The sequence below is a fragment of the Bos mutus genome, chromosome 15 (genome assembly GCF_027580195.1).
Source record: "Bos mutus isolate GX-2022 chromosome 15, NWIPB_WYAK_1.1, whole genome shotgun sequence".
NCBI lineage: Eukaryota > Metazoa > Chordata > Mammalia > Artiodactyla > Bovidae > Bos > Bos mutus.
This window is the reverse complement of record NC_091631.1, coordinates 34,602,942-34,630,765: the sequence shown is the minus strand read 5'-3', so window position 1 is coordinate 34,630,765 and position 27,824 is coordinate 34,602,942. Positions and strand designations below refer to the sequence as shown.

Genomic DNA, 27,824 nt, shown 5'->3' with positions numbered 1-27,824 from the left:
TGATCGTTTTCACTGAGGGCAACTGAGTATCTGGTTGGTGGGAATGCGAGAGGGAACTGAGCCGTGCAGCCCAGGCTTATCCTTCCCTCTGTTTCCAGGGCTGCCTTGCCAGAGGGAAGTGGTCCAGGGAGATCCCACATGCTGCGGAGCAACTAAGCCCGTGTGCCACAGCTACTGAAACCTGTATGCCCTAGAGCCTGCACTCGCAATGAAGAGCAGCTCCCACCCTGCCCCACACAGCAACAAAGACCCAGCACAGCCAAAAATGAACAAATAAACTAACATTAAAAAAAAAAAAAAGGATACACTGAGAGTGCTATTAGCCACATTCTCTAAACACCTTTATTAGCCCTGGAACTGATATCTTGGTCTCCACTTGTCTGACTCTTGGTCTTATTTTTCAATTAATGCCAAACTCTGAGGGCATTTAAGTGGTACACTTACCACACACACCTGCACTCTGACAACCAGGGTCACTTTCAGTGAAGAATGAAGCAACAGTGCCCACAGAAGGACTGGTCAGGGTGGGTCTGTGGCACAGATACACCATCTCTGGGGGTACGAGCAGTGATCACTACAAGGCAGCCCTGTGGCAGCCTGGGGTGACATGCCCCCATCCACAGGGTGCCTTCTCTCTGGGAGCCTGGCTCCCCAGCCACCTGCAGATGACCTTGCAATTCACTTTCCCAGCTGTGGTCATGCCAGGAAGGTGGTGTGGGAAAACAGGCATTTGTAGTAGCCACTGGATGATATTGGCCAAAGTAAATACGTCTGTTGGTGTCTGGTTTATAGCCCAGCCCTGTCAGTCTAGTCAGCATGAATCAGACCCCAGGCCACAAGGAGCCTCGGATGAATGGAAGATGAGGGTGTCTGACCCAGCACACCAACCTCCACATCATCCTCACCTCTGTCCTCTCCCCGTCCACACCCACCTGTCCCCGGGGCAGACAGAACTCTACCCCACTGACAGGAGCCTCTGGTGGCGGGTGGGGTGGGGGGGTGTTTCCTCAGCCCCAGCACACACCGTCCAAAGGCAGCTACCCTCTCGGTTCCTCTCATGGCAGAGAAAATGGACACACACACACACGTGCACACAACTTTAGGCCCTGGGAAGAACAAATGGACATCAAGTCATTTCACCACCTGGACCTGATGGTAGACAGATTCAGAGACATGCTGCAATGCAGACTCAGCTTGAATACTTTCAAAAGCCTTATCTCAAAGATCACCCCATAAAAAAACAGAACCAGTGAGAAGTTAGTGTGGAAGCTGGGTTCTGGGTAAGCAGATTCATTAAACTATTCCTTCCACTTGTATGTATGTTTGAAGCCTTTTAAAAAACAACACAAGTTTGCTTATTTCTTTAATCCACCACTTAGGGATCTAGACTTTTCCAGAGAGTGACACCAGATTCTACCTTCCCTTGCAGGTTATCAACAGAATTGAGATATGAACCTAAGTTCCTGACAATGCAGACAGTGCTCCTTCTGCAGAGCCGTTCAGCCTCGCTGAAAGTCCTCACATCTGAGCAAACTCTCACCCACCACCGTCCAGACCCTCACTGTCTCTCGTCTTGATTTCCAAAGCTGTTTCCCTCAACTTCCTGCTTCTAGTTCACCCTTCTTCAACCCATCTTTCCCAGAGAAAGCAAGGTAAGTTTCCCGAAGCTCCTGACATTCCTCCTCTGCTCTCAGCCCCTCATGGCTCTCCACTGTTTCAGAACAAAGCTGCATGCTGAAGCTCTGCCATCAAAGTTCTCGGGAAAGACCCGCCTCCTCAGCTGCACTTCTCACCGTGCTCTCCATCACCTGCTGTTGTTAGTCAGTCATGTCCGACTCTTTTGCAACCCCAGGGACTGTGGTCCGTCCAACCCATGGGATTTTCCTGGCAAGAATACTGGACTGGGTTGCCATTTCCTTCTCCAGGGGATCTTCCCAGATCCAGGGATCAAACCTGCATCTCCTGCATTGGCAGGAGGATTCTTTACCACTGAGCCGCCTCTCAGTCACTTCCTACTCCCTCAATACAGAATGGTTTTCCTGTTTCTCTATTTCCTCTGTTTGGGATGCTTTTCTCCATCTGTACTTTCAAAACTCACCCATTCTAAGTCTTTATACAAATGCACCAACCTGAAGAAGCCTTTCCTGACACCCCTCCGCCAGGGCCCCAAGGTGTTAACTGCCTCCACTCTGCTCCTGACACACCTGCACTCCCCTTTATCGTCTCCCTTCCAGCTCTATTTATGTGATTTCTCAATATATCTGGCTCCCCTTCCAAATTAAGATGCTTGAGAGCAAGGAGGATGTGCTATTCACTTGTCTCCTCAGAGAACCACAACCAGTATCCACTTCCATACTTTCACCACACCTGAAGCCCCTCTCTTTGTGGTCTGATACTCAGAGGCGAAAGCAGCTGTGCCATAAGAGGAACCTGGCCATGGTTGGTGTTGGCGTGAGCTAACTGATGAATGCAATTATAGTCACAAAGCACCAATGGGAGAAGATGTAACTTCCCTTAATGGATGATAAAACCAGGCATTTCTCTTGATTCTATTATTTGAGAGTGCTAAGCAACAAGGAAATAAACAGATCTGAACTGGCAAGTTTTCTCTATCATCTAGAGTTTCGGGGCCTCGTGCATAACTTTCGCCTTCAGCCAGCTACCTCCTACAAGCCTCCCAAGCTGCCTGGGGAGGAGCACAGGCCCCAGAATTTTGGCAGGCTCCTGGTAAATACTAATTGAATTAATCAACATTTATTCTGTATTTTGAACCTTCATTTCAACATGTGTTAAAGAGTTTAGTTTTGAAACAATGCAATAGCTTTCCTTTTGTATATAAAAAAGTTTAAACCAGTAGGAGACAACCAAAGATTCCCTTAAAGACAAGATGTGTGCACCAGCAACAGCCTGGCTCCTGCCTCGGTTAGCGGAGAAGGGGGCTCTCTCTGTAGGCCCAGCTAGAGTGTTAGTGGAGGATTAGCAACTCTGTCTTCCCTGGAGGTCTGAGGGGGCATGGAAATTGGGTGAAGACACCATGCAGAACCCACTGCTGCCAGAGAGAATATAGGGAATAGTCTGGCCTAGACTGTTCTGGGCTGAGCCTTTGGATGAAGCCAATCACACTTCCTCCACTAGCTGGGCTGAGTCTACCTGCCTCTTCTGGTCCCTTGGCAGAATTGGCAGTGATGTCTCTCCAATCCTCATCATGACACCTGGCCTTGTTCCCTGAGAATCTGGGAAACACCCTGTTATTGGGGACACCCTGGATTGTGCCCCCCTCTCCCAAACTCAGATGTTCAAGTCCTAACCCCTAGGATCTCAGAATGTGACTGTATTTAGAAATAAGATCTCTAAAGGGGTAATTAAGTTAAAATGAGATGATTAGGGTGAGCCCTAATCCAATATGACTGTGTCCTTATAAGGACACAGACGGATATGGAGGGAAGACCTCATGAAGACACACGGAGGAGATGACCATTCACAAGCCAAAGAGTGGGGCCTCGGAAGAGACCAATCTTGCCGACTCCTTGATCTTGGACTCCTAGCTTCCAGAATCACGAGAAGAAAAAGTTCTCTTGCTTAACCCAGTTAGTCTGTGGTTATTTTGTTAAGGCAGCCCTAACAAACTGACACATTCCCCCATCTGATCTTGGGTACATAACACACGCCCCCATCTGATCTGGGAAGCATGCTGGGCAAAGCTATGGGAAGAAGGCAGTCTCCTCTCCAGAGACAAGGGTTTCTGTTCTCATCCACTGGTTTTCTCTTCCCTCTCAGTCTAAGAGAGATGGCTTTGCATCTCCAGACCTTAAACAACATCCAGGTAAGGACAGTTTCTAGCAGTCCTTTCTCTCTTTTCTTTGTAAGTCAGCTCTGAGTCAAGTCATGCCTGGGGATGAAGAGCATTCAGTGAGGCCATTGGTATGTTGTAGGTAGGAAACCCAAAGACCTCACAGCTTGACCAGCTGTCAAGCTGCATTCAAGGAGCCACGAGTCCTAAGCCCAGCCCTCTTCACTTCAAGGCAATTCAACAATCCAGCGTTTGATGGGTGAAGGGAGGGGCTAAGCCAGTCCCCTTAACCTCAGCTCACCAATCACAAGACACTTGCCACTCAGATCATTTCCCTCCCTTAAGGGCACTTAGGCCAGAGTGGCTCAGGGACTTTCCTAAGAAAAGCGATCCAGGAATCCCCTATTTGCACACACACTCACAGGCCAGCGGGCTGGGGACTGCCCTGCACGAGGTGTCGCCTCCCTGGGCATCCATGAGGTCTGGCTCCTGGCAGTCTATCAGTCTGATGGCAGGGGAGTGGGAGCACCTATAAGAGCTCCAGGGGGCCTCTCTTCCATCTTTCTCCACCGTTCTTTTCCATCAAGCAGGGCCATTACTTCCCCATGGGAGACACCCGAAAAGTTCCTCGGTCTCAAAGTGGAAGGTGTGGAAGCTTGTGTGTTGTAAAGTGGCCACAGAAGGGGAAGGCAGTCCTGACACTAGAGGCCCAGCGCCCAGCCCAATACGGGCTCCAGGTCTCTGTGGCTCCTTCCTCCTTCACCTGAAGGAGCAGAGCACAATGCAAGAGTCCAGGCTTTGGAGTCAGACTGACCTGGGGTTCAATCCTGGCTCTACTACTTAGAGCTGGGCTAGTTTCTGACCTTGGGTAACACAGATTAACCTCTAGGTCACTGTGTACTGGAGGTATTACCATCTGTCTCACACAGGGCTGGTCAGAGGGTTAGGAGTGGGCAGAGAGTCGACCACATGGCTCAGAGCCTGGCCCCTCTTGGAGACCGTCTCCCCACTGCACTGTTCTGTTAGCCAAGACTCCGTAGCAGGGCTTAAATGTTGGGATCCAGAAAAAATACATATGCAACATTGACTCCCTTTAAGAAACTGCCAAATCTCCTGAGGCCAGCCTGCAATTAATTAGGGGGACCCTGGGGTACAACGTAGTGCACATGCTCTGGGCTTTCTAGTCTCTCTAGCAAGGCCTTCAGAAGGTAAGGTTCCTATTGATGACATGCTCACTCTTACGGCACCTCGGCGCCGTCCTCAGCCATTCTGCCAGTCCCACCCAGCACTTAGCTTAGGCAGGGGGAGAGGCAGAGTGTACGATGCTCAAGGGCCGTCTGGAGGCAGGCACCTGCCAGAGAAGTCACAGCTGGGGAGATGGACTTGGGGATCCCAAACACGGAGGCTGAATTCCAGGGGTCGAGAAAAGGAAAGACCAAATCCTGACCATATCCATGGAGCTGGAGGTCCCCAGCCCCGGGCACTGAAATGGCCTTGCAAGGAGACAGCCAACTTGTATTGGTGTCCCAGAGAGGCCCACGATTGCTCCCAGTGGACATCACACTCGCACAGACACCTAGAGTCAAACAGGCAACACTCCCAGTTTCCATTATGAACAGTTTCCATACACGTGTGTGACAGGGATGCAATGAGACGCGTGCTTCGTGTGGCCTGTAGAATCCTCTTGGGAATGCCACTCCTCGCTTGATTGTAACCAGGCTTATTTGAAATTCTCTTTCAAGAGTTCCCTGGTGGCCTAGTGGTTAGGATTCCAGGCTTTCACTGCTGGGACCCAGGTTCAATCCCTGGTCTGAGAACCGAGACCCTGCAAACTGCACGGTATGGCCAAAAAAATTAAAAGTAAACTTTTCTTTGAAATGTAAGTAATCATGACATGTGAGGCCTGGATTTGTGACCCTGGAGCAGCCCCTAACAGTTTCCCAAGTGTTCAGGATGAGCAGACAGGACATGAAGGTAGAGCACTGTCCCCCCTTAAGTGCCCTGTTAACGCGAGATCCCAAGACACTGCAGCCCACGTACACCCTCCTTAGCACATCAGCCTTCTTAGGCAGTCTTCTCTGGCTTCCTCCCTGGGCTGAGGGAAGCCTTCTGATTAGAAGCCTGAAGGACTCCAGGACTGCCCTGAGGACAAAAGCTGGGTGTGGCTGCCAGGGCTGGGTCTGGGTTCTCAGCTCCAGGAGGGAGGCTGAACTGAACAAAAGCGGCCCTGTGTAAGCCTGATTGATCAGCAGTGAGGACGGCAGACTCCACAGGACACAGGAGAAGAAAGAACTCCCAATTGCAGCAGGCAGCCACCAGCAGCACCCAGCTGCTGAGACCCTGAACACGACACTAGGGGAACAATGCGAACAATGCTCTCCCTTCACGCAGGTATCCCAGTGCCCACTCACACCCCTGCACAGGCAGGCTCCCAGCAAACGCTTCCAGAATAGTCTCCTCTCCCTCTCCACCTCCACACCTCCACCTAGGCTACCACCCAGGTTTCTCTCTCACCCTCACCCCACTCTTCCAACCTACCATCTTGCTTAACATCCCTTGACAGCCGACACCATAGGGGTCCTAACAGGTGGGGTATACGGAACCTGTTACTAATGATAAGGCAGCTAAAGTCAAGAATCTTTTTGTATAAATTAGAAAAGATTTTGGCTTATCTTGGATTATATTTTGAGTGGGAGAGAAAATAGAGGAATTCAGCCAGGAAATCAGCAAGTGCCAATGGCGCTCAGGAAACATCAGTTTCTGTGACACAATGTACTACTGTGCAACCTCCTGCTATTTTAGAGATTTAGTTTATAAATGTGTGTGGGCATGCAAGCGTGTGCATATATTACGTTGGAGCCAGTATACATCACGTCAACCTGGCCCTGTCCGCCAAGTGCTTCTAACAGGCTAATGCCGTCTGACCACCTTCCTGCCTCAACATGAAGAGCTGATCTTCCTGATAAACCTAAGACTGAATAATCTGAACTCTCAATGAGGTGGCACAATACAGCGGAAAGATCACGGGTTTGAGGATCAGGTACACTGGGCATCAGTCTTATTTCAGCCACTCGTCAGCCAAGGAACCGTGGGAAAGTCACTTACCCTGAGTCAGTGTCCTCCTCAGCTAGAGCCCTGACAGGCTCCTGCGAGATGTAAGTGAGCCCACCTGATGCACGCTGCATGCTTAGTAAATGACAGTCTCTAGTCCCCGGATCCCTCACTAACCTCCCTCGCTTCTCCAGCTCTAGCCAAACCAAACCACTGGCTGTTTTCCACACATGCCCCTTAAGTCACCATCCATGCCTTTCTTTGTACATCGCCTTTCCCTCTGCTAGAAATGCGCCCCCATACCTCCATAGAAAGGGGTGTCTCTGGTTCAACCTTCCTTCAAGACACACCTCAAATGCCCTCTCCTTGGCAAGCCAGGTGCCCCAACCTCTCTTTTCTCTTGAGCATCCATTGTGCTTTCTTTGAGGTTATTACTGTCTACTTGGAGTGGGGGGTACATTCCTTAAATTCCATCCAGGCGGGGGACATGTTCTTACTCATCTTGTGTTCCCACCATAACAGTTTTCCACATGGAAGATGATTTAAAAAAAAAATCATAAAAAATGACTGAAATAATAAATGAGGTCACAAGTCTATTGACTCTAGGATACTTAGGAATTATGTCCCATCTCTGCATCTAAAAGAGTTTTCCTAGATCCAGTGGGACAATGCTCATTTGGGGGCTTCCTTGGCCTCCTACCAGCCTTACCAGGCTCCCCTCCCTGCCACCCTGGCTGGGACTGTGTGCCTGTCAGGCATCCACGTTGCTTAACCACAGCACTCTCCATCGTCCCACCGCACGTCCCACCCAAAACCTCAGCCTACGTGAAGAAGGCCCTGCTGCCCACAGCCCTTCCCTGCCTCCTCTCGGGGCTGGGAGCTGGCTCTGTGGCCCAGGCTGCAGACAGTCGGTCAGAATTCCCGGGGTTGTGCCCACCGCCCTCCTGGACCTCTCCCTTCTACACCCGCCGTTCCCTCTAGGATGCTATGAGCTCAGTGTCTCAGACCACATGGCCCTGGTCCTCCAGGTACCAGGACTCTGGGTTCTCAAAACCTTCAAGGAAGGGCCCATGAGTCTGTAAGAGCCTTTGTGCCCCAGCTGGGTGGTCAGGCCAAGGCATCAGCAGGAAATACACGCAGTGCAATCACACTGGGATCATGGCCTCGAAAGTTCAGCCCACAAAGGCACATCCTCAGAGCCTTTCCAGTCTCTCAACTCTTGCACTGGGTGGGACTTCAGCCTGTAACCTTCAGCCTATGGAGAAGCTTCTTCACAGCTTCACGGCCACCCTTCCCCAGCCTACCACCCTGGTTCCCCACCACCTACACTGGCTGCAAGTCACTGCTTCTCTGCTCAGAAGACACCATTCATCCCTCCAGACCATACAGCACTTTTAGGAAGACCTCCAACTTTACTGAGCGACTTCCCTTTCACGTTTCACTTTCATGCATTGGAGAAGGAAATGGCAACCCACTCCAGTGTTCTTGCCTGGGGAATCCCAGGGACGGAGGAGCCTGGTGGGCTGCCGTCTATGGGGTCACACAGAGTCGGACACGACTGAAGTGACTTAGCAACAACAACAACAACCAACTTTACAGCAAAGTCTGCCTCCTCTGTTATTTTATGAATTCCTCTCTAGTCAATACTGGCTGGACAAAACCCTCTACAGGTAGATTTCAATACATGCTCTAAAACAGTCACCTGGCCCTAGAGAGAAGACTGAGTTATTTGGAATTTCTTACATCATGTCAAATTGAAACCTGCCTCTTCTGTAGTCCTCTGTACCGTCACCACCGTGACTCCTCAGTCCTGCCCTCTGAGCAACACAGAGATGGCAGCTGAAATTCACAGTCACAACCCTTGTATTTTCTGTTTGTCCCAGGACCTTATAGGACTTACAAGTCAGGGATTCCAGTTTTGATGCAGTAAGGGGCTCTCTTCTACCTGCTCCCAAAGAGTGGTGCCCAGGGTACCACCTCTAGGTGTGGTCTGCCTTGGCCACTTCAGGGAAAAATAGGACGACCCCCTCCCCAGCAAGGTCTAAAGCCAGGACTTCTATTAATGCAGCCAAGCTAAGCCAAGTTCTGTGGGCTTTTCTACGAGGCTGGGTAGAAAATGCACGAATTGATTTTGGGAGCCTAAGGGCAGGACTTTGCCTTTACCCCGCCACGTCCCATCGAGCTGGTTTGAGCTCTGAGCTCTGTTTGTTGTCCTTGTCCCGCACGCTGGTGACTGGCCATCAGCAATCAGCCTGTCCCCTCACCCTGCCATGGACTCTTGCCTCCTGGACCTCCTGCTCACCTCCACTGTAGGAGTTACACCTGGAGGCCCAGACTATACTACTTGCCCCCTGAAATTTCATTATAAACCCTCTGAGTGATGGAACCCACTCCTCTTGACAGAGTCGATTTGCCAGGCTTCCTGAGCCAAGGAGGCTAATAATGCCACTTAGTACTTATGATGAGCCAAACACTGTAGCCAACATTTAATACACGTCATCATCTCACAACATCCAAATGAAACCGACCTATTATTGTTCCCATATGACAGGTGAGGAATTTCAAGCTCAGAGAGGGAGAGACTGGCTCAAAGGAACAACAGCAGGTCTGAGAAGAGCCAGGATTTAAATGAAGGACTGTCTGAGCTGGCAGAGCCCTCAGAGACAAGATAAGCCAAGTCCCCAGGGTGGCAGACACCCACCGCCCGCCATACCCTTGTCTGGGGGGTGGGTGAAGAATCAGTTTCCTCATCTCCAGCAGCAGGGCAACACCTCTGTCAGAGGCTTTGTGCAGCTCCAGTGAGCCACGCAGTGAAAACCTAGCTGGCCGCACAGGGCAGTGGTGTCTGCTGTTACCGGGAGAGCGGCATTGCACTGAAGAACCAGATGTCTTGGCTGGTTGCGGGAAGAGCTTATGTAATAAAACTTTCTCATGACAAGCAGCCGAGGTCAGGTGTCAGAGCCAAGAACTACTCCTTTGCTTTGGTAAAATGTTGAATTAAAAGAATCCTCCTTTCTCACCCGAATTTGAATTCTAACTTCTCCCCACCCCCGCCCTACACTAACCCTCATTCCCCCAGCCCCTCTCCCAGTTATTTACTGAATTTGGAGTTTGAGACCACACATCCCAGGATGCCTGAGACAGTCTGGTCATCCCAGGATCCCATCCAGCTCAGCATCTGCCTCCTTCTTTCGCTTGTGTCCCAGTTTGGACAATAAATTAAATTGAATATTCTGGAAACTTACACTCACACACTTTCCTTCCCTGGCACCTGTTTCCCTCGCATAAATGGGAATAACACTGCCCGCCTCAGGAGACTAGCCCTTTGTAAAACCCACCAAAGCCAGAAGTTCCTCTCTGTCTTCCCTCTGGAGGCAGCTTTCTGAGGCCAGTCTACATACAGCTCTGTTTCATCCAGGAAGCAGTTCAGTGTCAAGCTAGCTGTTCATGCAGAAACCTCTGATTTGGGGAAACACAGCCTGTTGCGGGAAGGAAACAGTTGCCCTAAGAGAGGAGTTGTCACGTGTGCATGCAAGAAACAAAAGTAACCTGTTCTTGGTCTTCCAAACCTGAGCTGTGGCTTTGCCCTTCTTTGCTCCCTCAGTCCCTACAGCAGATCCCCTGGCTCCTACACAACTCTGTCTCTCTCTCTCTCTCATATACACACACATACTGTCAACACAAGGAGTTCCTTCTGGTGGGCTCTCTGGACCTTTCTATCAGGAGCAGTTGGGAGACGTTTGCTCAGAAGACCTCTTAGGACACCCCAGTGCAGTCATAGGAATGGTTCTCCTGGTCAGAGTGCTCCCTGCCCAGCCACAACTGAGTGGGCCATTCCAACCATGCTCACAAGGCACTGTGGATTTATGTCTTTAGCTGGGGTCTGGGTGGGGGTTCTGACTATGCCCACCAAAAATGCCCAGCGACCAGCAGACACTGGTGTCCCTGAGCCAGCAGAGCAATCCTGGGATTTGGGTTACTTCCTTGCCTACACCTGTCCTCATCCTGGGAGGAAACAGAGGTGTTCAAGAGCACAGCCCTGAAGGTGAGGGAGTGGCTGTGACAGGATCAGTTCCCCATAGCCTCATCTGGCTTGACAACCTCTTCCTGGAGGTTTGTTAGTAGGCCTGCCACCCACTCAACTCTGAATAAGCTGTTTCAGAGACAGGGACAACTCAAATCTCCAGTCTGCAATCTAGGGCTGTCACTGATACTTTAGCATGAGTGAGCAGGCTCATGCACACACTTTGGTCTCAGTAAAATACACACACACTCAAAACAAGATGAATTAGAAACTTGTCAGACCCAGCTACATAACTCAAAAGAACCAAGAGGCTTGCAAGTTTGACTCAAAGTTGAATCCCAGTGTTTCTTGTGTCTTTGTTTTTATTGGGCAAGTATCATATGCCAGGCAATCATCTAAAGGCTTCACACGTGTTAACCCAGCTCTGCCTTAGCAAACTGAGGTAACCACTGTGTCAGGGCAAAGGTAGGACTCATCCTGAAAGGCTGGGGAGCCTGGCCAGGTAGAGAGGTGTGGAAGGGAAAGTTAAAGAGGGGAGGAAATCCAACCTCAGGGCCACTGAGTCTCTTGGCAGCAGTGTAGATTCTAGAAAAGGCCTTCCCTCCTTAACGGACAGCTCTGTCCCTCACTCAACCATCTAAATCCCTGACACTGGCCCTACACATAGGTCTTTGCCTAGAAAAGGTTCTCAAGGTTGACCACCTTCCCCAGATAGGCATCCCCACTACCCTCACTCCAATACTACACAGGCAACCTCTCATAACTGTTTGGATGTGTCCCTAAAACTTGCTGGCAGTAAGGAGGGGGCAGGGTGGGGGATATTTGGGTCCTTAGAATACATCTTTCCATGGAACTGACGGATTGATGCTTGCATTCCCAGAAAAACCATTTAATACCCATGTACTTGCACTAAGCACTAACAAGTGTAAGAGTGCTGATACCATAAAGCACTCCCTACTTCCCATCACCACAAAACAGAAAGATCTCATGAGCCTTCACACCCCCAGTGGCCTTGGCTGCTACAGACACTTCGCTCTGAGTCTTTGACCTTTAAGTCTCCAGCCTTAGCTGTTCTGCAGGCTGAATTTGCCCCAAACCTGGTCTCTTTCTCGTTTTTCATTGCCTAATGGAGTCTCCATCTGGACTTTCCGATAGCGCTCATCTGTTCAAACCCACTGAGCTACATAGGACAGAACCCAGGGCCAGAGGGCCAGAAGGCCTGATTTCTGCCACCAGCAGCTGGGTGACCCTGGGTCTTTGGATGTCATCATCCTCACGGGTAAAAATATAGGGAGCATGCGAGAAACTACCCAAGGCTCCCTCCTGACTCCAAAGGGAGTCAACCACCCTCATCTCCCTTCCCCCTTCCAAGGAGCTCCTCCATGCTTTCATGCTGCTAACAATTGCTTCATTCTTCTCCCAGCAAACTAGCACAAAATGTCAGTGTCCAGTTTGACTATTTTCTCTCTCCCTCAAATCCCATCAGTCACCAAATCCTGCAGGATTTCTTGGCAAGCTCATTCACCTCTGTTCACTCCTCTCCACCCATTGACTTGATTTAGGTCCTAATCTACCGCAATGGGTTATTCCAACAGCACATTCTCATAAACCCCTCCCTGTCTCTCCAACCTGCCCTTCTTAGCCTGGAATCCTCCTGAAAGCACAGCTTTCACCTAGTCTCAAGGTCATCGACATTACATTTAAATTCTTTAACTTCAGCTTTCAAGACCTTCCAGGATCTCTCCCCAGCCTGAGACTCCAGCCTCACTTCTCCCAGAGTCCTCTCCCCATCTCACCCTATGACTCCAGCCCTGCAGGCCACTCATCAGGCTTGTCCTAGTCTTTCAGGTTCTGCTCTTGTTCCTTGCCTTATCTCCAGCACAAAACCATCTGCCTTTCCCCCCTTTACTGAAGGCAACACGGTAACACCACCCAGCTCAAGGCCCTCCTCTGCCACAAACTCTTCCTCAACATCTACTGAGAGTTGGGTGGAACATCAGGGCTGACGCAGCCCCAGGGCAGCTCAGAGTTTGGAGACGGTGTGGACAGAGAGACATGCAAAAGATGTGCATTATGTACCACAGCAGAGATCGGAACCGGATGCTACAACAAAAATGACTTGGGGGTTGGGGAGGGAGAGATGTTTCAAGACTTTGATCTGCCTCCTGAAGGATTAGCAAGAGTTCATGCATCTTGCAGAACAGAGACAAAAGGACTTCCCAGGAAGAGAAAATAGTGTATGTTAAGGTAGAGAAGCACAAAATGTAGAAATTGTTAAGCTACTCGGTTTGGGGAACAGTGGAGATGCAGCTGATGAGTCAAATTATTGCCAGCCTCTGTGGAACTCTGAATGCCAAACAAGGATGGTATACTTTATCCGTTTCAGAGGCAAGCCTATCCCATCTTGTCTATACCTTCCATCTACAAATGTGTTACAGAAGCCAAGATTACTACACAACATGGAACATGATGACTAAAAGCACTGTGCACAGTGAAAGCTGTGTTCTTGTGTGCATAAATGTGTTTGTGACTGAGAGAGGAAATCAAAGTAAGACTTACAAGGAAGCACCGTAGTAAGGACTACCTAGGAGTACTAAATAGAAATCATAAATTTCCCGAAGATAAAGCTGAGAGTGAGCAGCACCCTGGAACTCTCAAAGCCTTGAGGCGATCTAGGTCTAACGGTAAACAGACGCTCTGAGATGGCATCTCTTAGCAGAGTACTCACTGCTTGAGAGATAAGAACGGCCCTCATGAAGATCTGCAAGACCTGGCTTTCAGAGTCTATAAAGAATACAGCCCGCCCTTCTGGGACCAGCAGTGGATTCTGCAGAAACGGAGACACAAAGGTGTCATCAAGTGTTGAAACCGAAGAATGATGCTAGGAAAACAAGTGGAACTGCTCTGAGGAAGGAGGAAGCAGGAAAAATAGTGACTCAGGAAAACACAAAGCTGCCAAGAGTTTCAGCCTAGTTGTGCCCACACCAAGTGATGACAGTGTGACATCTTTTTTTTTTTTCCTGAGTGATATTTCTTTAATGAGGGTGTTCAGTCTGGGAACTTAATAAACCTTTAAGTTTATTGCCTCAACATTTAAATGCCTCAACGGTGCTGTTCGTATTAGCTATTCCTTCCCATGTTTTGCAAAAGGGGATCCATCAGATTTCAAGCAGGAGTGTCATGAACAAATCTATGTATCAGGAAGGAAATGTTTTTGATAGCCAAGTGAAAAACAGCTTCCAAATATTACCGCAAATCTGACAGCCGAAAGGCTACGGCATTCCTTGTCCAAAGCGCAGTTCTTTCAGGACTGTTCCTCCCTCCTCACTTCTCCATCTGGCCCCCTAGCCCACAGATTCTGTCTCTCTAGTCTCTCCTACCTGTATCCTCTCCGGGATCCAGCACAGGCCCTAGTCACTTCTATCTTAATTGATCTTCCACTGGGCTTCTCCAACCCCAGGGTCTCTCACCTAGCAGTTTCCATTTGGCCTTCATCAGAATCACAGAGGAATTTGGTAAAAACATGCCAGACCTACTTAATCTGAGTAATTTAAAAGCTCCCTAGGCAATTCTGAGGCTCAGCCAGGTTTGCAAACTTTTTTTTTTTTAATCCTTGCTATAGATAAGTGAAGGGGCTGCACTGCTGAGAACTTCCGAGAAAAGCAGAATGTCAGGTTCCACCCCGACCTAGGAATCAGAATTTGCATTTGAACAAGATCCCCAGGTGACTCTTAAGCTTGTTAAAGGTTGAAAAGCACTGCTACCAAGTGTTGCCAGATCATTCATTCCACAAATATTTACTGGGTTTTCTCCACTGGGCTAGAGGTTTGGGAGGCTGAAAGGGTCAAGGGCCAAGGTCCCAGACTTTAAATTCAGAGAACCATCAATCAATCTCCTGCTTAAAAGCCATTATTGAGGCTCATGATTTCAAAGCCCTGACTTCTCCACCTGGCCTTCATGGCCCGCTGGGAACAGGTTTCTTCCTTATCACCAGCTTTATTGTCTCTCACTTGCCACTGCAGCCAAGCTGGGCCACTTGCTACTTCTCAGGCTATGAAGTGCTTGCCTGCGTACACAGTTCTCACAGGGCAGGTCACACTCTACCTACCTCTGCCCGGAGAAATCCTTCAAGGTCCACCATGCACATGTCACCGCCTTCCCGAAATTATCCCAGGTTTTACACAATCAGATGAAAGATAAATTCCCACAACACTTTGCTCATACCTCCTTCATAGCATTTATTTCATTCTACTTGTCAGGCACCTGCAGCACATAGCTGACCCAGTAAAGAGACCATGATGCTGTTTATCTCTGTAGTAGCAATATGCTAATAACTGGCACATCACTGAATCTCAAGTTCAGTGAGATACTGAACTTGAGATTAATAATGTATTATTAATCTAACAATATGTATTATTGTTAAATTACTAACAATAATGTATTATTAAGTATACTAACAATACTAACAATAATGTAGTATTAAGTAATACTAACTATACTAACAATAATGTATTATTGTTACTAACAATACTAACAATGTATTATTAAGTAAAAATTATGAATGAGTGTAGTAAAATTTCACCAGTCCCCCTCATCTCCCACTTCAAAGTCACCTAAATATGAATTTAAGCAGATTACATACAGACTACCTAAGCCTCAAGTAAAAAAGAAATAACCCCTAAATCAAGTATTTTTTCACGTAGTACAAATAACAATCAAAGACTGAACACGCAGAAGACGAATTTTGTGTACAGCTAACTGCCTTTGTTGGGCATTAAACGTCATAGAATGCAACATAAAATTTGGTAACATTGCAGATTTGTAGTATAATTGATTAAGGAACTGGGAGAAAGAGATATGAGACAGGAAGTGAACGAAAATATACAAAGGGAGACAAACATCCAGCTGCTCTAAAAGTAAAAATGCTCTGGATTTGTTTTTTAAGAGGACTAAATGCTGGCTAGAATGCCTGTTTTGATCTTATGCACACTTTGGAAGCCCTGGTCTTTAAATATATAATCTTATTTTCATCTGAGGAACAACTGAAGGTCTGGAGTCAGGATGTCATGAAGGAGAGGAACACAGAACCATCCCCGTCTTGCCGTCTTTTGGGACGCAGTGGCTTGAGGTTTGGAAAAGCATGTTGCATTTTCCCAATTACAGTAGAGTTGATTTCTGCTAAGGCGTTGCAGCTGGACGCACGCTCTGGGGAACACCGATTTGCTTGGGCAAAACGGACCGTAAGCTTCCCGACAACCTTGGGCTATCTCTCTAGACTACGCCGCTGCTCCAACCAAATGAGCAGAGCTCTGACACACTACACACAGCTGGGATGACCAACCACCCCGCGCATCTCCAGGGCCATCCCGGCACCTGTAGGGGCGCGGACAGTCCGTAGACTTCGGACAGGACTGGGAGGAGACGCGAAGCAAATCCCCAGGAGTTATATTCGCCTCCCAATCTGGCAAGAGAAGGGGAGGAGGGTCCCCGCCCTCGCGTCTGGGACACACTCGGCGATCTCGGTTCCTAAGGCAATTCCCCTGCGGGGGCTCCCAGTTCAGCCTGCGCAGTGGGCCCGGGGGGCGTGGGGAGAACCCACTGACCTGAGTGTTGGGCTCCTCTCCGGACAGCTCAGGTGTGCGGGCCTTTCACTTGTCCCCCCCAACCTCCGAACATGAGAGCCGAGAAACGAGTAGCAGGCCACTGACCCACCGACCAACTAACCGACCAACCAGCGGACCGACCGGCAGCGGCCGCGTCCGGAGCCCACGTGACGGGGGCGGGGACCCACGGGAGACTCGGGAGGCTCGTCCCGAAGCGCCCGCTCCCAGACCGTCCCACCTTCCCCCGGGACCGCCCCTCTGCCACGCCCCCTCCCCTCTAGGCTCCGTGGCAGCCCGCAGGGACCCAACCGCCAAGAGTTCCAGTTCCTTAGCGACCTGCCTCGTCAACCCCGCCCCTTCAGACTTGCTCAGCCCCCGCCGGTCCAGCCCCAGCCCCGCCCAGCCCCAGCTCCGCCTCCTAAGACGACTTTACCATTCCCTTAAGCCCCGCCTCTCTCTGGTGGCCACGCCCCTAGGAGCCCCGCCCCTGCTCTTGTCACCTCCCTCTCCAGCACCCTTCCGGCCCCGGTTGACGCCTGGCGGTCCTGGGCTCCCGGTTCCCTGGGCTTCTCCAGCCCTCGAGCACCGTTCTTTGGCCATAGGGAATAAAAGCGAAAAGCAGAAAGGGAACTTGTGTCGAGAATTGCAAAAAGAGATGTCATAGAAAGAATGTTTTAGAGGCAGTCCCAGCTTCTGGGCCCAGGCGATCTAGTTCAAATTGAGGTTGGCCTGAAGGCAATCTCATTTCTTGTCTCTGAGCGCCCCCAGTTCGGAAGACTGAGTCACCCTAGAATCTGGCCGCTCTCGAACCCCGCGACCTGGAGTGGAGGTCCCTCTAGCGGTCAGCGTCAATCAAAGGCGCCGGCACCCGTTCTTGTGAACAGCTAGGGACAAATAGTCCTGTCCTGTGCCCAGCATTTAGGCGGGGGTTCCACAGGCACAACAAAAGCTTTGCTGAGCACAGGAATGGATTGTAGGATCGGGGCAGGACTGGGCCTTTGGGGACCTAGGCCAAGGCCTTCCCCCGGTGTAGGGCATGAATCCCCTTTGGTGGTACTGCTAGATTGTTGCCCTGTCTGGGCCCACAAGACTTGGTTGCTCAGTTCAGCGGATTAAAATCCCTGTGGGCCTCAGATGGCATCGACACCAAGGACTCTGGCATAGTCCCCAGCTCTGGCAGGAGTCACTATCTCCCTAACCTCAGTTTTTATCTACATTTCTACAGGCTGGATTGTTCATCAACTCCACAAGACACATCTTTTTTTATATTATCCTGACGGTCTGAAATTACCAGTGTGCCCAGAAGACTTGTACATGCGAACAAAACTTAAGCCACCCTGGCAAATATGAGACTCTGGTCACTGCAGGAACCCGGCCAGAGGCAGGCCAAGGGCAAAGCCAGCAGAGGAAGGCTGGGGCCCACAAGAGTTGTGTTACAACAGGACACTCTTCAGTTCGCTTTCACTTCCTTAAAATAGCAGCTCAGAGGCTTTTATAGAGGAGGCTGCCATGGTTCACACGAGTTCATGGGTGTTTCCAAATCCTACATGTTATTGCCCTAGGGGACCCGCAGTCCCCAGAAAATGATAGTCTGTTCTTTAGAACTATACATTACTTTTTAAAAATCATCTTTAAAAATGGTATAAGTCACAGACATTGAAAATAAATTCTGGTTACCGAAAGGGAAAGGGGAATGATGAATAAATTAGGAGTTTGGGATTAGCAGATACACACTAATATATATATATATATATATATGTATAATGATAAACAAGGATTTACTGTATAGCCCAGGGGACTATATTCAATATTTTGTAATAACCTATAATAAAAAGAATGTGAAAAAGAAAATACTGCATCACTTTGCTGTACACCTGAAACTAATACAACATTGTATATCAACTATACTTCAATTTTTTTTAAATGGTGTAAATCACTGATTTTCCTGCTTATTCACACTTTGGGACCATTTTAGGGGAGGGAACTTAAAAATCACAGCACTGTCTGGTCCCTCCTCCAGAGGCTCTGATTGAATGGTCTGAGGGTATGGCTTGGCATCAGGATTTTTAAAACCTCCTCAGGTGATTCTTAGGTGCAGTCAAGTTTAAGAACCACTGGTCTAGATCTTAGGACCTTCAATCCTCAGTAAAATCCAACAAGAGGCCAGAACTGAAAAGTTCATCTGAAAGAAGCCCAAGAAGTGTCCACAGACCTACATGATTACCCCTGGCTCCCAGGAAACAAAGTGCCCTGTTAACAGGGGCTTCCAGGAGAAAATGTCTTAACCTAAAAGGTGATTCTAGCTACAGAAATTTAAGGCATGAGAGTGGGTTGTTAGTGGCAGGTGTGCCCTGCATAACTGTCAAAGCAAAGCCTATCACAGATGAATGGTAGACAGCACACAGGTAGCCTCTCTGCGCCTCCAAAGCCACCATGTATGCAGGATTTATGAGTAATCCCACTCTGATTAATTCCCCTGCTACCCTCATCTGTGAGGCACATTCCTTTTCCCTGTGAAATAGGTAATGTTATTTTACCCATGGGGCAGCAAATGGCCCCCAATCCATGGAATGGGTAATATCACCACATTTATTTATTCATATCTGCCTCATTCCACAATGGATTTGAGCTCTCTGTACCACTCTGTTAGAACTGTGGGTAACTGTGCTATGTCCATGGGCTTAGCAATTCCATTCTGCCAAACAGCTACTCAAATCCTATGGGAAAGAAAACGAAAAAAAAACCCCACCCCTCTCTTCACTGCCTATGGTCCCAGCCTGGGCTTGGCAGAGTTGGAAAACAGCTGCAAACAGAGCAAACCCTCTCATGTGACCAACCTGGGAAGACAGAGGCCCCAGCACATGACCCAGACTGGCACCACAGCCTGCACTTGTGACCTGAACAGCCTGCAGTGAACAATTGTGTGGGAAAGTTTGAAGAAGCCCCTCCAGACAGGCCCAGGTGGTCTCTGTCCCCTGTGCCACGTGGCACGCCTGCTGTGGCAGGGAGTCCCTTGCCTGCTATTTGGCATCCATCCAGATTCCAGAATACTTCCTGAAGGCCTCAGTGAGTGGGGATTGTTCACTGTAAATCCAGGCACGGGCAGCACTCCCTGAAACGCTCATGCGGAGGGCATGTAGGCAAATAGAACCTGATGAGGTTTATTTGCTTAGTGTCACTTTTATTGTGTTTCAGGCAGGAAGAAAGAAGCAGGGGAAGGTAAGGCAAGATGAGTCTACAGAAGGGTCCTCAGCCTTAGGCTGGTTTTCTGGAGGAAGTAGCTTTTCAAAGGCCTACAGGAGGGTCTTGTGCAGGCATGAAACTAGCTAAAGAGGCAGGCCGTTATTTTTAGGCTGAAATGATTAACAAATTGCTGAGAAAAGTTGGGTGAACAAACATATATTTGATGCTTCCTTGGACAATGACAAGATTATGGGCTTTGCGGTCTTTTCTAGCTCTTTCCTTTTGTAGCTTTGGTACTTTGAATGGCTCACCGAAACCCTCTGTCTATAAAGGCTTGTCCCTGTCTATCTCCTAAGGGTGAGAGGAGTTCTAACACAGATGCAGACACTTTATAACTGGAAAGTGGTATTCAAATGGTAATATTTTCACTTTCTTATTACGACCGCCTTGCTTGGTGTAGGGACAGTACCAGGGGAAATCAAAATTAAACATCAACAAGAAATATTACTTTACACTATTGATACTATGTATAGAATAGATAACTAATGAGAACATACTGTGTAGCACAGGGAATTCTGCTTAATGCACTGTGGTGACCTGAATGGGAAGGAAGGCCAAAAGGGAGGGGATACGTGTGTATGCAGGGCTGATTCATTTTGCTGTTGTACAGTAGAAACTAACACAACATTGAAAGCAAGTATACTCCAATAAAAATTAATCCAAAAAATAGTACTTTAGTTGGGTAGTGAATAATAGGAGAATATCAATAGGCAACTGTAAAAGAGGAAAGAGCTTGGGCAAAGGCCAGAGGGGAGAAAAGCCAGGAGTATGAGGGTGTGGCCTACATTTCTAATGGCTGAGAAGGTGAGAGTGGGGAGAATTATTAAAGTACATGCTAAAATGCTTTACTAAAAAGAAAAGTTTGGAAGTAAGCTGGATCAGGATGTGGAAGGCCTTGAGCACCAGGGCGTTGGGATGGGTAATGGAACTTCCTGAAAATTCCTGAATGACAGACTGTCATCTAAGCTTTTAGAAGATACCAAAGGCAACATCATCTAGAAAAGAATGTGTGTGCATCCCCACTTGCAGCCCCTCATCTCCCTGTGTGCCATGAGTGGGATGCTATTAATATATTAATACTATAGTATATTGCAGAGGGGCCCTGGCCCCCCATCCTGGAGCACAGCATCCCTGGCCATCTCCCTCCCCACTGTAATGCATCACTGGAGAGGCTGCTTTCTCCTGGTCTGGAGTTTGTAAATCATCTGATTTCCATCATTCCAGGCATAGAGGTGCTTATCTCTGGGGTTGTAATGGATCATGGAGTGACTTCTTGGCCGCCTGGGAAAGAACAAGTTGGGCAGATTCTCTTCCATGATGGTGCCAAGAGGATCATAGACACAGGTGATGCGATGTGGGCCATGGCCTCCAGAACTGTAGACCACATAGAGGACCCCACACAAGAGGAACGAGGCTTCAGCGTCCTGGCTTCTGCATGGAGTGTCCCATGAGTGTTCTACTCCCAGCGTGTCAGGCTCAATTTTTGTGAGAACCAAATGGCTGCGGATGCCTGGCCCTGAGTGGATGGCCCAGAGCCCGTGCTCATCCACAGCCAGGTCAATGTAAGTTGAAGGGGAGTGCTGGTAGGCCAGGGCTCTGCCTGCTCCTCCAAAGAGAAGCATCCGGTCTTCTACAATCCTCTTTTGCAGATTATATTTGATGATCTCATTGGGAGTCCCTTGGCTGTGAAAAAATAGGAAACCTTTGTAGATCACTTGGCCTGTTCCCTGCCAGGAATGTGTTAGAATCAGCTTCCGGGGGGCTGGCTTGGTGCTATCTTCCATGAAGGCCCGTATATTGGCAAATTCCCAGACAGTGTTGTTTCTGGACCCAATGAAGACATAAACCTTTGGAGAGTCACTGACAGCATCTTTCATCCAAGAGCCATCTGTGTCAGTCGTCTTCTTCACTATTTTCAGAGACTTTATGCCCATCAGCATATTGTCACAGCCTAGCCACAAAGGAGGAAAAGGAGAGGTTACTTTATGAACATATGAGATGTCTGCTTTTCTCACAGATTGCTTTTTTTTTTTTCCTTCAGTGTCTAATATTAAATTATCACATAAAGATCAGTCAATGATTGTAGGATTTAATGAATCAAAGATTTTAAAGAATAACTGAGTCTGTGAAGGGAGTTGCTGTCCGGTTATAAGAGCATTCATTAGTCAAGTTAATCAAATCAAGATATAAACAACTATTTGCTGTGTCCTAGGCCCTGTTCACTCTCCAGAGCACTTCAGGTGACGCACTGAGTATGGAAGCACCTAATTCAATTGTGTTTGCCAAGATTTTACTAGGTTTCTGCTGTATACTTAGCTTACAGTACTGTCTTAGAACAGTGCTAAGTACTAAGGATAACAATTATAATATCAACCCTACAACGTGAGAAGATGACCTTCCAGGAAGGATTCTGATTCTTAAACTTTCTAGAACATTGTTGTCATTGTTCAGTTGCTCAGTTGTGTCTGAATCTTTGAGACCCCATGGACTGCAGCATGCCAGACTTCCCTGTCCTTCACTATCTCACTAAATTTGAGTTTGCTCAAATTCATGTCCATTGACTCATTACTTATTTACTCATGAATGCATGCATGCCTTTAGTCAGCCGACTCTGGATACCAACAAAAAGCAAGATACTAAGCTAGGTGTTATGAGCTGGGGGTACAATGGGCTGGGGTACAATGATAAATTAGGCACAGTTCTTGCTTAATAGGTGCCTGACTCTAGATATAAAGCTTAAAATGAATTTTTTTTCAAAAAAGAGGACAGAGAAGAGACATGTCATTTGATACAGGGGAGAACCTGCCTTTGAGTTAGCCCTTGAAAGACACCTTGAAGGACATTCTGAGAGGGGTAGGAGAAGCTTTCCCAATAGTTAACAAAATTGCATTTGGGAAAGTCCTTCAAACTTAGTGAAGTAGTACAGTTTTTCATCCAGTATAAGCTAAATCCTTTGTGTATAAAACTAGATGCATAAAACAAACTAGTTGAAACCTGCTCTGTGCCTGGAACCTTGAGGGTGGAGCTAAGGAATATGGATTTAATTCTCCAAGAAGGTAGGGAGCTACTAAAGCTTTTGAATAAGAATGAAACATGGCCACTGTTCTACAAGACTAATTAAGCTGATAGTCATGTGTACAATAGATACATGGGAAAGAGACTAAAATCAGGGAAACCAAGCAGAAGGTATTTCTGTAATCCAAACAGGATGAAGGGCTCTAAACTAGGTGGAGGAAGATGGAGTAAAAAGAAGGGGCCTATATTTCTCTAGCTCCTCACTGCCACTCAGACTATTACTCTCTCAAAAAACCCTTCCTTCTTTGATCCTAGATCAATTCAAAGATCTGCCTCTGCCCTTGAGAGCTGTGTGTTGGTGAAAAAAATCTCACATTGGTGCCTACTGGTATCATTACACTAAGGGGTCTCCAACGTCAACTGAGCCCTAAATACTATACTGCTCTCCATGCTCAGCCCATCTTCCACATGGCAGCTATCTTAAAGCCCTCCTTTTGCCCCACAACTAGCCCACCGATCCTTCATAATAACGTCTTTGCAAACATAAATACTACTAGACGTGAACTTCCTTGACTTCCTGCTCCTCACTTATAGACTTTTTCTTCAACTCCTAACCTTGCTCCCCTCCCACATATCTTAGAAGCAGCCATGTCATTCCTCCTGTGAAGACTAGTTAGTTCACCTACACTCCTGTCTCATCCTTTCCTGCCTTCTAGTTCCCTCCATGAATGATCCCCCTTCCCATCTCAGATTTCTCCTTCACCACCAGTTCTTTAGCTTGTAAATATCAATTCTCCCACAATTAGACACCTTTTCCAACTTCCTTCACTCTACCATGTTATAGAACTAGACTCTCCTATAGTTTGTACTCTCTGCACCCATTTCTTCACCTCCCATTCTTTCACTTCACCATAACTTCACAAAAATGACCCTTTAAAGCATGACCACAGACTTCCTAACTGAAAATTTCAACCTTTTATGTCCGTATTTTAGCTGACCTTTCTGTAGAATGGCAATATTGATTAGTTCCTCCTTATTAAAGGTTTTTTTCTCCCTCGATCTTTTAAATATATATATATATATATTTACTTATTTCTATTATATTTTTTGGCTGAGCTGGATCTTTGTTGCTGTGCGGGCTTTTCTCTAGAGGCAGCAAGTTGAGGCTACTCTCTGGTTGCAGTGCGTGAGCTCTAGGGCACACGGGCTTTGGTAGTTGTGGCGCATTAGCTCAGTAGCTGTGGCTCCTGGGCTCTAGAACACAGGCTCAATAGCTGTGGTGAACAAGCCTAGTTGCTTCCCGGCATGTGGGATCTTCCTGGATCAGGGATCGAGCCCCTGTTTCCTGCATAGCAGGCAGATTTTTTTACCACTGAACCACCAGAGAAGCCCTCCCTTGATCTCTGTGTCACCACAGAGACAAATATCTGCGTTCATCAGGTACCATTTCATTTTCCTCTTCTCCAGGCACATGTTCGCAGCCTCCTTTGTACATAAGCTGCACCTATTGATCTATGTCCTGTCCAGTGGGATGTAGACAGAAGTGGTGTAAGCCCTTTCCACCTGGCCCTTACATCTGCTATCTTCAAGAAGACCTCAGGGTCTTGGGATTCTCACAAGTTAGAGAGAGATATGGGTCAAGATTAGATGAATGCCACTCGCCATTTTAGAAAAAGTGGGTCATCAATTCCAGTCATGAGCTTGTTGCTGGGACTGCCCTGTTTAGACAGTCTGTTGTGAGATGGGCATGTCACAGAGGCAGGGTGTGGTGGCCTGACTAAAAGCATGAGAAATCCTGTATGTCTCCCTCAAATCCTGCCGAGGTCTATATCATAGGTAGGAGAGGAAAGTCTTAAAAAAGCACAGGAAGTCTCTAGGTCTCCCTCACTGACTGCTATAGGGTGAAGTGGTGGAGTGACAGTCGAATGTATAACAGTCTCTTGAAGAGAACTGAACATTCCAAGGGCCTCCGCAAATCCTTCCAAAAGCTTCAATATAAGAAACTGGATGTGTCAGTGGGTTGTCATTTTGTTCTTAATAAATACATAGGTTCTCCAGGCCAACTGGAGGCCAACTGGAGTCAGAGGAAAAGAAATATGGTGAAAGGAGAGAGAGTGGACACAGTAGGAAAGATGTATGGCCAGAGAAGTCCCAGAGGTGGAGGTGAGTAAGCATTTGGCAAACTGTGTGTACTGCCAGCTATTTGGGAACCAGTCATGAATGACAAGGAAAAAAAAAAAAATCCAGAAAGATGGGAGCACAAAGAAAAGCAAAGGTGTTCTACAATCAAGAGAAGAAAGAGTTTCAGGGAGAAGTAGCGATCAAGTAATCAAAGTTTATTGAGAAGTTGATTAGGATGAAGACCAAGAATTGACTCTTAGATTTTGCAACATGAAGGTTGTTGGTGACCTTGAGAAAAGCTGATCCAATGGAGCAGGCAGGGGGATTTAGACCTGTGGAGACCTGGAGCTGATCTGAGTAGCTTGGAGGTGAGGAACCCTACCATAGTTCTTTAATCAATTCATCACCCACAATAACCGTACCTTCTTTTCATTCCTCAAGCTTCCATCATAGCCTCCTCACTCTCCTAGGAAGATCTCACCTCTGATTTCACTAAGAAAACAGATGCAATCAGAGAACAATATCATCTCTGGTGTGGATTACTGCAATAGCCTCCCACACTTCCATCCTTGACCTCAGAGGCCACTCTCCACAGCTGCCGAAGGTATCTTTGAAAAATATAAGTCAGATCATTTCCCTGTCTGCTTAAAACTCACCAGTGACTTCCCATCTGACTCAGAGTAAAGCTCAGCTCTACCTTCCAGGCCATCCGGGGCTGCAGGCCCACTGCCTCTCTGCCTTGATTTCTGCAAACTCCCCTACTTTGAGCATTTTGTTCAGCTACACTGGCCTCCCTGCTGTGCCTCAGACTGTGCCAAGCACACTCCTGCCTCAGGAAATTGGCACATTTTGTTCCCTCTGATTGGAACCCTCTTCCTGAAGATAACTACATGCCTTCCTCCCTCGCTCCATTTAGGTCTGCTCACAAATGCTCCCTCATTATCAAGGTCTCCTCTGATCACCCTATTAAAAATGGCAGCCCCCTTGTCCAGCTCCGCACAACCCCCTTACCCTAGCTCATCGTTCTCCCTAGTGCTTGTCATCTTCTCTCTGATATATTATAAATTCATCTGTTAACATATTTATTGTTCAGCTCCCCTCAATAGAGCATAAACTCCATGAGGGCATGAGCACTGTCTCATCTGTTTCATTCACTGCTGTGTATCTTGCCCCTGGGATTGCAACTGGCACATAGGAAGCCAGTGTTTGCTGAATGAATGAGTTTTCCAACTAACCAATCTATTAATCAATTTCACATGAATCCACACTATTTGCCTTCCCTCCTGCTCTCTTTACTTTTGCAATGAATCTTGTTCCTCTCACCAACACAAGGGCTTAGCACCTGAAATTACCTCCGTTCTCCTGCCCAACAGTCTCTTCCTCCCCCTCTGTAAACAAACAGGTTACCAGATCATCTTAGAAGCTTTCTAGTGTGACCCCATTTCTCTGCTCCACTTTATAATAAAACTCCTTAAAAGAGGAGGTTCCTCACCTCCACTTACGCCCTAAGCTACTCAGATCAGCTCCAGGTCTCCACAGGTCTAAATCCCCCTGCCTGCTCCACTGGATCAGCTTTTCTCAAGGTCACCAACAACCTCCATGTTGCAAAATCTAAGGGTCAATTCTCAGTCTTCATCCTAATTAACTTTTCAGTAAACTTTGATTACCTGATTGCTACTTCTCCCTGAAACTCTTTTCTCTCTTGATTATAGAACACCTTTGCTTTTCTTTGTGCTCCCATCTTTCTGGATTTTTTTTCTCTTGGCATTCATAACTGGTCCCTTATCATCCACCTTTAAGTGTTTTGTCCTCAGACTTTTTCTTTTCTCTATTTATGATAACTTTCCAAGTAACTTCATTCTTTCCCATGGCTCTGAATAGCACTGTAAATTCTGAATAATGAATACATAAGAATTCCTATCTGGAATGACATCTTATCTGGATGTCTATTTAGCCCCAGACTTTTTCATCCAACTGCCTACTCTGTGTTCCTCCTTGGCTACCTTCAAACTTCTCTGTACAAAGCAGAACTCTTGCTTTTATTCCCCAAACTCTCTTCCTTTCCCCATTTCAAGCAAAAATCATCACTCAAATTACCTGTCCAGAAGTCATCTTTGATTCCTTTCTTTCCATCTCTCCAAACTGGCAAGTGCTGGTAGTAAACCTCTCTTTAACTTATGATGTTACACTGAAAATGCTCACTATATTTCTATATCCTCCTCTTTCCACCCCCTCCTTTCCCCCGGCACTCTGTGAATCCTCACCTTTTGCCTGGACTACTACCACCAATTTGTCTGAGTTTACTTTTGCTTATCTACAGAATGTTCTCCACAAAGCAGGACGAGTGATCTGTATAAAAACATGAAGTATGTGACTGACTTGCTAAACGCTTTTCCCTACCACTAACTTGGCCTAAAACATCTATCTGATTTGGCTTCTCCCAGTCTCTCGGACTTGATCCTCCACTCCCTCCCTATACTCCCACCTGGCCTCACTGTACCTGGCCTCACTGTGTGGAGATTTCATTGGCTTTCCTGCTATTCTGGGAGCTGTCAAGTTTGTTTCTGCCTCTTGCACTTGAACTTCTTTCTGCTGGAAGTGTTCTTTTCTTTGATCCTCCACAGTCTGCTCCTACTCATCCTTCAAACCTCAGTTTCAATTTCAGATCCTGAAAAGGCTTCCTGTGACTACTGTATCTAAATTTAAAATGATCTTCTGTAGCATCTCTCTTATTTCCTTGAGATCATTTATTGAGTTTTGTAATTATGTTATCTGTTTTATTTACTGGTGCACTGTCCTTCTCCTTCACTAGACTATAAGATCCACAAAAGCAAGGCTTTTGTGTTCATGTTTGCTATTGTACTCTACTGCCTGAGAGCTCTGTGGGTTCAACAAACATCTATTGAATTAGTAAGGAAGGTAGGTTCATTCAAGCAGATGTTTTTCTAGGGTTTAAATAGTGCTGCACACCCAGAGT

At 47.5% G+C, this 27,824-nt stretch overlaps 2 protein-coding genes across 9 annotated transcripts in view; both read right to left on the bottom strand.

Annotated features, from left to right (window-relative positions):
* PPFIBP2 (PPFIA binding protein 2) overlaps positions 1–16,692 on the bottom strand; it is a 166,407-nt gene extending 149,715 nt beyond the window's left edge. For 2 of the 7 annotated variants that reach the window (XM_070383861.1, XM_070383862.1), the window contains exon 1: positions 16,469–16,691. The gene's annotated coding sequence lies outside the window, so the exon portion shown is untranslated. Of the gene's footprint in view, positions 1–16,468 lie in introns of all 7 variants that reach the window. The other 5 variants (XM_070383863.1, XM_070383867.1, XM_070383868.1 and 2 more) reach the window with 3 other exon arrangements.
* A 3,362-nt stretch (positions 16,693–20,054) lies between these two features.
* The window catches only part of OLFML1 (olfactomedin like 1), a 30,069-nt gene continuing 22,299 nt past the window's right edge, over positions 20,055–27,824 (bottom strand). For both annotated transcript variants that reach the window (XM_005887788.2, XM_070383871.1), the window contains one exon: positions 20,055–21,662. In XM_005887788.2, the coding sequence (XP_005887850.1) occupies positions 20,872–21,662 (791 nt within the window). In that variant the 3' untranslated portion in view covers positions 20,055–20,871. The remainder of the gene's footprint in view (positions 21,663–27,824) is intronic.